General features: G+C 37.3%; 1 protein-coding gene across 3 annotated transcripts in view; it reads right to left on the bottom strand.

Moving 5' to 3' along the window:
* ATG7 (autophagy related 7) overlaps positions 1–10,437 on the bottom strand; it is a 257,079-nt gene that overhangs the window by 199,477 nt on the left and 47,165 nt on the right. For all 3 annotated transcript variants that reach the window (XM_012543600.3, XM_031955275.1, XM_023498187.2), the window contains exons 10-13: positions 8,307–8,397; positions 8,036–8,180; positions 5,990–6,148; positions 3,631–3,825 (exon numbers count right to left, since the gene is read on the bottom strand). In XM_012543600.3, the coding sequence (XP_012399054.1) occupies positions 3,631–3,825; positions 5,990–6,148; positions 8,036–8,180; positions 8,307–8,397 (590 nt within the window). The remainder of the gene's footprint in view (positions 1–3,630; positions 3,826–5,989; positions 6,149–8,035; positions 8,181–8,306; positions 8,398–10,437) is intronic.

Below are 10,437 nucleotides of genomic sequence, written 5' to 3'. Positions count from 1 at the left end.
AATAATGTCAAAAACTCAGCATAGATTTACATCTCACACCCATACTAAAATTAGGTCAAAATGGGCATAATTTAAGAATATAGGGTGATACTATAAGCAAAGTAGGAGAGTAAGTGGATAGTTATCAGATCTTTGGAGAAGGGAGGAATTTATAATCAAAGAACTAGAGAACATTATAAAATGCAAAATGGAAAACTTTGATTACATTACACTAAAGAATTTTTGCACAAACAAAACTAATACAGCCAAGTTTAGAAGGGAAGCAAAATGCTAGAGAAAAAAATTTTTTGCAGCTAGTGGTTCTGGTAAGGGCCTAATTTCTAAAATACATAAAGAACTGTGGCAAATTTATAAGAATACAAGTCATTTCCCTGTTGATAAATGGTCAAAGGATATGAACAGAATTTTAAGATAAAGAAATTAAAGCCATCTATAATATGAAAAAATACTCTAAATCACTACTGATTAGAGAAATGCAAATTAAAACTCTGAGGTTATCACCTCACACCTCTCAGATTGGCTAAGATGACAGGAAAAGATAATGATAAATGTTGGGGAAAACTGAGACACTAATGCATTGTTGGTGGAGTTGTGAAATGATCCAACCATTCTAGAGCAATCTGGGGAGCAGCCATTCTGGAGAGCAAACTATGCCTAAAGGGGTATAAAACTGCAAAACCTTTGATCCAGCAGTGTCACTACTGGGTCTAAATCTTAAAGAAATCATGAAAGAGGGAAAAGGACTCACATGTACAAAAATGTTTGTAGCAGCCTTTTTTTGTGGTGACAAAGAATTGGAAAATTAGTAGATACCCATCAATTGAGGAATGGCTGAACATACTGTAGTATACAAAAGTAATGGAATATTATTGTTCTACAAAAAATGATGCACAAACTGTTTTTAGAAAGATCTGGAGAGATTTACACGAACTGATGCTGAGAGAAACAAGCAGAACCAAGAATATATAGCAAGAATGTGGAATCATCAATTATGATAGACTTAGTTCTTCTCAGCAGTTCAGTGACCCAAGGCACTCCCAATAAACTTTGGATAGAAAATGCCATCTGTATCCAAAAAAAGAACTAAGAAGACTGAATATAAAGCCACACATGCCAAGTTCACTTTTTTTTCCTTTTTTTCTGTTTTTTTTTTCCTCTCATGGTTTTTCCCTTTTGTTCTGATTTTTCTCTCCCAATGTGATTCATAAGGAAACATGTAAGAAAAATAAAGGTACATGCATAACTAAAACAGAAATGTCATTTTTTACATGTAACTGGGGAAGAAAAAAAAATTTTAAAAAGAAGATGGGCCTTAAAGGACTGGAGGAGCAAGGAGGAAAGCTAAGGAGAGTAGAGCCAGAAATAAGCAAGGCCTATTCACTGGGAAACTTTGTAGACCAGTCTAGAGTACAGAGGGGATTACGCTAGAGGGAATAAAGGAATAGGCAGAAAAAAATAAGGTGTGAAGGTGAGGTTGAGGCCAAATCCTGGTGGATACTGAATATCAGACTGCAAATTTTGAATTTATCACGTAAGCAGTAGGAACACACTGAAAAAAAAGCTTAGCTCCCTGGCTGACATGGATCACCATATTAAGCTGAAGAGCAGGTTTTTCAAAGGATTAAGATAAAGAAGATGTCAAGGTGACTGCACAATTTGTGAGCTGAAGGGCATTAGAGCACGCCAGGTGGCTGCCTCTTAATAGTTCTTCCTAGAAGGGGCTAATCTTCCCAGCTTTAAGGGCTGGGAAGGGTGGCAGGGAAAGTCCACAACCCACTTAAAACAAATACTCCCTTATTATTTTCAAATCTTAATCTGCCAGCACAAAATTAGCCTCAAATGAAATAAGTGTGAATCTGCATTCATTCTCACAGAGCAAAGACAGAAGAACTTACTTGTACCATCCCCTACAAACTTCAATTTACAAGTGAGAAAATAATTTTCTAAAACAAAAACAGCGTTGTACTCTCATTTCCATGTGAATGATTAGATTTTAATATATAACCAACATTTTTATTACTGTTACTAAAATAAGCGATAAAATCTTGATTATTAAGAATGTTTTCCTTACACTATCTGTGTCACGTCTTGTGACAGTTATGACAAATAGCTAAGTTCAATAGACCTCTGGATCAGTAGAACTGGGTGGAATCCCAACACTCCAGAACACAGGACCACTATGACAAAAAAAAAAAAATGAAATAGTGTGGTCTCCAGATTAAGAGGTCCATGGCAGAAACCAAGAGAAGCTCAGAATGTGTCTTACAGCCCTGGATCCAAAAGAAGTGAGCAGAGATAAGATGGAGTGGGTCAAAAAGGGAGGTCAAAATCTGTAAACAACAACAACAAAAAAAAACAACAACTAAAAAACAAACTTCTCAACCTCTGACTGTTGCACACTGATCTTCCTCCCCCTTATTCTTTTGATCCTTATTTATTTATTACTGTTTCTTCACTTTTCAATAGAACTCTACTAATTTCAGGTAGAGGGGATATGTCATTACTTATTTTTTAAAAGTTGTTGAATTTCAAAATTCCCTGTGTAAGAACACCTTAAATTCTTCAAAAGAAGAATACTAAGAACTAATGAGTGAATTAAACAAAACTACACCAGCACTGGAAGTTCTTCAGACAATCTAATATTTGGCCACCAGAATTTAATTTCCTTTTCCTCAAATCTTTTTAATAAGATCCCAGGTAGGGCAATGCAGAGATGGAAATCAGCCCTATTTTGTGAACCTTAATAATTTAAGACAAAAAAAATTGATATGGCTAGAGTTAAATGATCCAAATAAAGTCACTCCTCAATTATAAACTCTACTTAGGATTCTTCCCCATTCCCCCATCTAAGCCCCAGATCCCCTTCCTTTTAACCTGCCTCTGGAGGATAGCACTGCTGGAAAGGAATTGGGGGGGAAGCAAGAAGATGTGTTCCTATGTTATAGTTGGAAAATAAAAAGATGCTTTCACATAGAAATTTTTATAAATGGGAGCTGATTCTATATGACTAAAAATACTATAGTTCAGCTAGATTACAGTTAAATAAACTTTGTAAGCTGTTCTGGGAAACCAATCACCATTTATCACTCAGTTTCCATGAGAAAATATGCTCTGAATTTTAAATGATTGATTTACAAACTCCTGGAATACAACCTATTTGTAAATTGAGGCCTATATGGATACAAATTAAATAAGTATTTATATTTTTTTTAAGTAAAGAGGCCACATTCATGATGTTGAGCTCTTTTAACCAATCGTAACTTGTTCTCTACCTATGAAGTTCTGTTTTTTGTAAACTTTAAAAGAGAGATATCCTCTCATTCAGGGTCTTGGTTTTGCTGAGGAAGCTGAGATCCTGTTTATTGGCAAATTTATTCTTTACAAATTGGTTATGCTCAAAAAAAATTAAATAAATAAAGAGGCCAAAACTTTGGATAGAAAATGCCTTCTGCATCCAGAGAGAGAAAACTATGGAGAATGAATGTAAATCAACACATGTTGTGTCCAGTTTTTTTCTTTTTCTTCCGTTTTTTTTTTTCCTCTCATGGCTTTTCCTTTTTGCTCTGATTTTTCTCTCCTAACATAATTCATTTAAAAATGTGTATTTTTAAAAAAACTAAAGTACTGTACCTTCCTCTTGCTTGCTGCAATGACTGCAGGAAGCCATCTGCTTTCCCGGGTGTCCATCAATAGGAAAATCACATCATGGTCCTCGATGAGTCTCTCAAGTTGTTCCACATCTTTCTGAGCTTGTTCCATGGTGACATTGGAAAAGTTCACAGGATGACCCGGCATAGGAATACTCATATTAAATCCTGCAGCATTCTAAAGGAATACCCCAAAACACTTTATATTTGAATCAAAGACAAGGAGACCTGTAGCAGATAATTTGCATCTAAGGGAAAAAATACTTCCATATGTCAACCTTACTCCTCTAACCTTCACTAGGGCAGGATGATGGGACAAGAAAGCCCACGAGGGTACTCTTCTTCCTGAATCTTTTAAAAGAAAAGATCTGCTCCCTATCTATCTTAGCAAAACACTGATATATATGAAGGTTGTCTCTGGCACTGCATCATTCCTCTTGAATTACTTACTATCTCTTTACTCTACAATTCAAATATCTAGTTATTTAGAAAATCAGAACTATAAACAGTTTTGGAGTATATCCAAAATTGTTCTGGGAGCCTGGTTAAACTGTTAGGTCAAATCACTTCCTAAATCATGCGTGAGACTATTTCCATTCCATAGGGTCAAAGACAGGTAGAATATTAAACAAAGAAAATGATATAAAACAATAAGTGATATAAAATGTCACAGATAATAAATACTATAGAAATTCTGAGCAATTATGAGAGTTGTCAATGGGACTTTGTAGCCAAGGGAGTATTTGATTTGAGGCTTGAAAACCGGGAAGGACTTAGGCAGGTTGGGGGTCAGAAGTTGAGATATTTTAGTCAGATGAGGCTCTTTTTTCCAAAAAGAAGAAGAGGAACATGGAGGTAGAAACAGCCAGAGAATGACAAATATAGAGGCACACATATTTTTAGTTTAACTTAGTTAATTAAGTTAACTTTAACAAACCATCATAGTCTTTTTTCTTTTTAAATCTGGCTTACTTCTGATCACTATATTCCAAAGAACTTTAGAATGAACACATATAAAGGAGTTCTTTACATGTCCTTTATTCTACTCCTAGGTATATCACGATCTAAATACCAGTATTTGGGGCTATCGATAATCCTGGCACAGCGGCCTGGCTCCAGGATGGACTGATCCCAATATGTACAAATCCTGAATATGGAGCAAGGGGGTTTGGAAGTGAGGTATAGGAGGGCACCCTTCCTGCAGTCTTTATTATGATTTCAATAAATTATAGTGAAATGAGATCCTTGAGAAAGCAAACTATCTTTATTCTTTAAATTCAGAAATGCATTGCTACAGAGCAGCACAAGTCAGAGGGAATTCCAGGAATTTCCCCAGAAAAAAGGAAATAATATAAGCAGAATCAAACATATAATAAAGAACAAAATATTTTAGAACCATGGAACATTAAAGCTAAAAGAGATAATCTAGTCCAAGGTCCTCATTTTACAGCTGAAGAAACTTAGGTGCAAAAAGCAGTCATACAGCAGAACCTTGACAAGAGTCCTGCCTAGAAACAGCCCCCTCCTTTCTGGTCTATGCCATATCTTAGGGGTCAGGATTTTTCTACTAAGCTCCTAGAGGGGAATGGCTATCTTAGCCTCCTATATTCTTATTTGTGTCTAACATAGGGCAGGGAACTAAATATGCATTAATTGAATTAATTCTTTTCTTAGGGAATTTTAAAAATAAATAGAAATATAAAAGCAGGCTTTTTCACAAAAATGGCACATAAACTAAAAGCTTGGAGCTCAAAAATTTGGAGTTGGAAGGCATTTTCTAGTTTAGCTTGTTCAGGAAAGGCAGGGTAGCATACTGGACAGAGCTTTAGAGTTGTTTTTCTCATTTATAAAAGGGGATAATAAAAGTATCTCCCTCACAGAGCTGTTGTGAGAATGAAATAAAATATGTAAAGAACATTGCAAACCTTAAAGCACAATGTACATTTATATATATAAACGTGTGTGTGTGTATTAGTGTTTTAACCTCCTCTATTATTACAGAGAGGAAACTGAGAGTCAAAGAGGGTGAGGAATTTTCTGGGGAACACGCCAAGCAGCAAGAAGCAGAGTGAGCATTCCAATGCGCTCTAACTGTGGCCTGGGTGCCCTTTCCATCACATAATACTGCTGAATGAACAATGGCAAAATGAACAAACAGGAGAAAGGAGAAGTTAGTCCTCTTGTTCAGCTAAGTCTGGCTTCCTAGTAGATATGTTATGGATAAGCAGATATTAAGCCTCTGATGGGAAATTGACACACACACACACACACACACACACACACACACACACACACACACAGCAAGGAAGAAGATCTACATTTTCTGAGAATCCTTTACTCACCACTCCTGGAAATATTTTCTGGAGCCTCTCTGCAGCAGCAAGGGCCTTGGCCTTTCCTCCTCCCAAGCAGTCTTCAAATTCATACAAAGGTTGTCTTACGGGATTCGAATAGGAGATCTTTGCGTTGTCCACAAAGGTGATGTGTCTGACTCCCCAGCCCTATATGAGACAAATGTTTGCTCTGAATAAGCCTATTCACAAAGAGTCGCTCCAAATTCTCTAAAAGGATTGGATTTATAGCCAGTCACCTGGTCACTTCAAAATAAAGCCAATGGTCAAAAACTGATGTGCAAAAACATCAGGCACTTTTCAATCCAGAACCTCAATCTTCTAGCTTGTTTGTTTTTCTGACCACAGTTGCATCGTCTCTAATACCTGGGTATTAGCCCAAACATGCTGGGTCAGACTGATGATCTCAGACACTGGTGTCTCTGACAGTGGGGAGTTCTGTGGGAGCGTCATCTCCAAAAGGTAGAAATGTCACCCATGCCCTTAGCTTCCCTTGGCAAGTCACCCCTGGGGAGAACTAGCCTCCTTACACATATCTATGTTGAGCTTCAATTTCTAGCATTGCATTTCCATGTTGACCATTCACTGTGTAACACAGCACTGTTCACTTTGGCCTAAAACTATCTCCTCTGACCTTGAATTTAGTGAATAAAATCCAGAGAAGGATGAGCTGTCCATATCATTCAGGAATTCATACCCTCTCATTACCCAGTCTTCTCAGGGATCCTTGAGGTTACATGATTCAATCACATCATTTTAAAAATGGGAAGAGATCCAGAGAAGTTAAATCACCTGCCTACAACTAGTTAACTATAGTGCTAAAACCAAAGCCCCCGTGTCTCGAGCTTCTTCCCTGCTGAAGATTCCTAACCTTCCTAATACAGAGACAGTGCGGCAGAGTGAGCAGAGAGCCAGCATCGACAGCAGGAAGGAGAAGGTGAAGGCCCCACTGGCTGGCTGGGATACCCCCACAGATCAAATAAGTCTCTTCACCACTCAGGTCTCCACTGCTGAATAATGAACATGGTGGAGGAAGACTCCTCACCAGGAGTGCCCCATGCTGATGAAACCACACACTAACCTAATAGGTGGTCTATGTATACTACACCGGGAAAAACACCAGGCCTGGAGGCCCAAAGACCACTTCCTAGTCTAATGACCTTGGGAGAGCTTTGATCACTCTAAGGCCCTCCCCTCTCTCAGCCTGTTTCTGTAACTGTAAAAGGAGGGGCCTGGGATAAATGACCTCCAAGGAACTTTCCAGCTCAGAGCCATGAAACATCTGCATCCAAAAAATGCTCTACTGACCACTCTGGCTCTCTGTATTTGGACCTTTCTACCCCAGATGTGTGTATGCTTTTTACTAAGTCAGACCCAAGCAGGCACTTCAAGGTCAAACCGATTCTGATCTTATACAGCAATAAGGTTGTGCTTTCAGCTTCGTTTCCAGGGCTCTTTCTGACACTCAGCATCTCGGGGGCCTTCTTGGTTTGGCTTAACAGCATTTGATATTAGCCTAAAGGCTTCAGAAACCCACTCAAGAATGACCCCCTGACTCTTCTACTAAGGCACTACAGGCAATGAGGACCCTGAAACAGGCTTTGACAAAAAGAACAGTATCTGGATCAAATGGATAGCTCCCGCTTCATGATACTAAAAGCCTAATTTGGAATGAAGTTCCAGCTTTTTATTTCCACCAGAAAAGCCATTTCCCTATGGAAGAGAACAGTGGAATGTATAATCCAAAAAACCAATTGTATTTGGTCCTGGATGATTTTTTTTAAGGACTTTTGCATTCCTTAAGAATGTACTAACTAGGCTAAGGGGAAAGCAGAGTGGGACTGTTTTTGGACCCTGGAAAAAAGCAGATGTGCCTAAAAACATGGAACAACTCAGCACTTAACTTTTAAGTTCCTAGAACATCACATGATTTGAATGATTAATTTGGAAGAGACAGTAGAAATATAAATGAACACAAGAGAAGGCAAGATAGCCTCACAAACTAAAAGCAGTTTCCATTGGCCACTCCACACCTACCATCAATGTCCTGGCTACATTGCAGCCCAAGGTACCAGCTCCAAGTAGCAAACATTTAACAGACACAACTTTGTCCAAGTCCAAAGTAGGCACCAACCGCCAACACATCAATTTAAGATTCAGATCCACAGATGATTCGGCCAGCCTAGATAATGGAGAGTAATAGCTCAGGATCATTAGGGCACTTTTCCTAGAAGCATTCATGGTGCTTGCCAAGACCATGGCCCAGAAAGTCCAAAAAAAGATCAGTTTTTATAAAAGGAAAATGTACCTTTTGGGGTCCATACATTCACTGAGGTTCACCATCCTTGGGCCCATGCCTCCTTTCTGGTTCTTTTCCCAACCAACAGCTTTTGGGCAATCTACAAAATTAAATAAAGCCAACAAGGAAAAGATGAGGAGCAAAATGCTAAAGCCACAGGTTTTACCTTTTAAGAGCCCAGATAAATAATATAGTACTTGTTCTCTTCTGGGAATCCAGTAAAAGCAAATTCCCATCTAACTAATGTTTTTACACTTTATTAGGTTTTTATAAATCTTCACTTAGCTAAAGTCATGTCAAACAACCTCCTCTTCTCAAGAAAGCTAAAGAATGGGAACTAGCAGGAAGAAAATGAAAAGAAAGAAGAAAAATAATCGAAGAGAGTTCAGGTCATGACATCTTGCATGTACCCTCTGGACTCCTGTCCCAGGTATTTCAGGGGAAAAAAGCCACCTGATAGGGACTTATATGAGCTATCCCTCTGTTTGGAAGAATTTCCCCCAAAATCTTCTTTATGTTAGTCTTATGGAGTTGCATTACTGCACTCTGGATGATACAACTGTCTTTATCTTCTTTCCTAAAAAGAAAAAAGTATTTTTACTTTTTCTGACTTACAGTCTCTTTGGACTTTTTTTTTCTTTTTTTAATGAGCTGGTCTCAAATTGTAATTTCATAGGACTATAAATTTAAAGCAGGAAGTGACCTACCTCAAAGGCCATCTAAAACAACCTTATCAGACAAGAAAATTGAGGTCTAGAGTGATCAAATGACCATCCCAAGATCATATAGATAATAAAACAGCAGAGTTGGGATTTAAGACCCTGGCTGGGGGTAGATTGTGACACAATGACTTCAGACATGACAATAATAATATTGCTGTGCCACAAAATTTCTCACCCATAACTAAGGACATCATGTGAAACCATGATTCTATCTAAGTATCTTGGGAAGACATATGCACCTACTTTGGGGAGGTCTATAAATTTTCAGCAAAGAGGTGACTCAGTAAATGTTCAGTCACATTGGGACCTAAACTGTAATTAGTTTTTTTCTGGCTTAGCTCTATTTCTAGCATTGAATACTTAAAATGGAAATAATATATCTGGCTCCATTCCCGATGAATTTAAGAATTTAAAATACGTTCTATACAAAATAATTGAGGTTTATCAATTCATATTATTGGACTTTTTCCAATATGCTTATATTTAAATACACAGTGCTCATGATAAAGCACAGAAAAGGCTCTACTTTTCCCTCTCCCTCCTACTTTTTCAAACCTTGGTATTTCAAACCTCCTCCAGTACCAACTTTTTTTCACCCTCTTGACTGTATAATTCATTGAAGAATTTGGAAATGTTTCTTCTTTTTCCCTTCTCCGATATCTCACATCCCTCTAACACCTTATCTGATTGTCTCTCCTTTAATTCATTCTCTAAAGAAGTCTTCTCCAGAAGACTGGCCCCACTATTATCCCCATTTACTCTCTTCTCTTCTGCAGATTCCTTAAACCAAGTCTCATTAAATTCTATTGCTCTAGCAGGGATATACTTGTATTTTTCTTCTTCTTTTCAGCTAACCATCCTTAAAAAGTTGTCTACTTATGGTCTGCAAATAACAAGTTATGATTTCCAGAGGATTTTAAATGAAATGTATTATCCACTTCCTGACAGCAGGAGGATGGACTCAAGCTGCAGAATAAGATTTCAGATTATGCCAATGTGGTAATTTGTTTTTCTTGATTAAGTATATTTGATACTTTTTTCTGCCTTTTTATTTTATTTTCAGTGAAAGTTGGAGGAGATTGAAGGGAGTAAAGAAATAGGAAACCAAGAAAGGAAATCAAAAATCATTGAAGCATTTTTAAATGAGCAGAAGAGAATAAAAGATAAGCTAGAAGGAATCACAGACAGGCAAGACAGTTTTGAAAGTAGCACAATTCATTTATTATATACTTGAAAACAAAAACAAAGTATGCATAACAGAAATTCACAATTTCATATATAATCCTCTTTTTCTATTCTACTATGTATATGGACATGTTTATCTGTTTTTTTTTTTAAGTTTAGAATACAAACAAATTCAAAGGGAAAAAAATTTTTATAAACTTTGCAATCTGGCTATTGAACTGAAATTGCTCTTT

The sequence above is a fragment of the Sarcophilus harrisii genome, chromosome 1, assembly GCF_902635505.1.
Source record: "Sarcophilus harrisii chromosome 1, mSarHar1.11, whole genome shotgun sequence".
Classification (NCBI taxonomy): Eukaryota; Metazoa; Chordata; class Mammalia; order Dasyuromorphia; family Dasyuridae; genus Sarcophilus; species Sarcophilus harrisii.
Note: the sequence above shows the minus strand (reverse complement) of the source record. Positions and strands in the feature narration are given on the sequence as shown.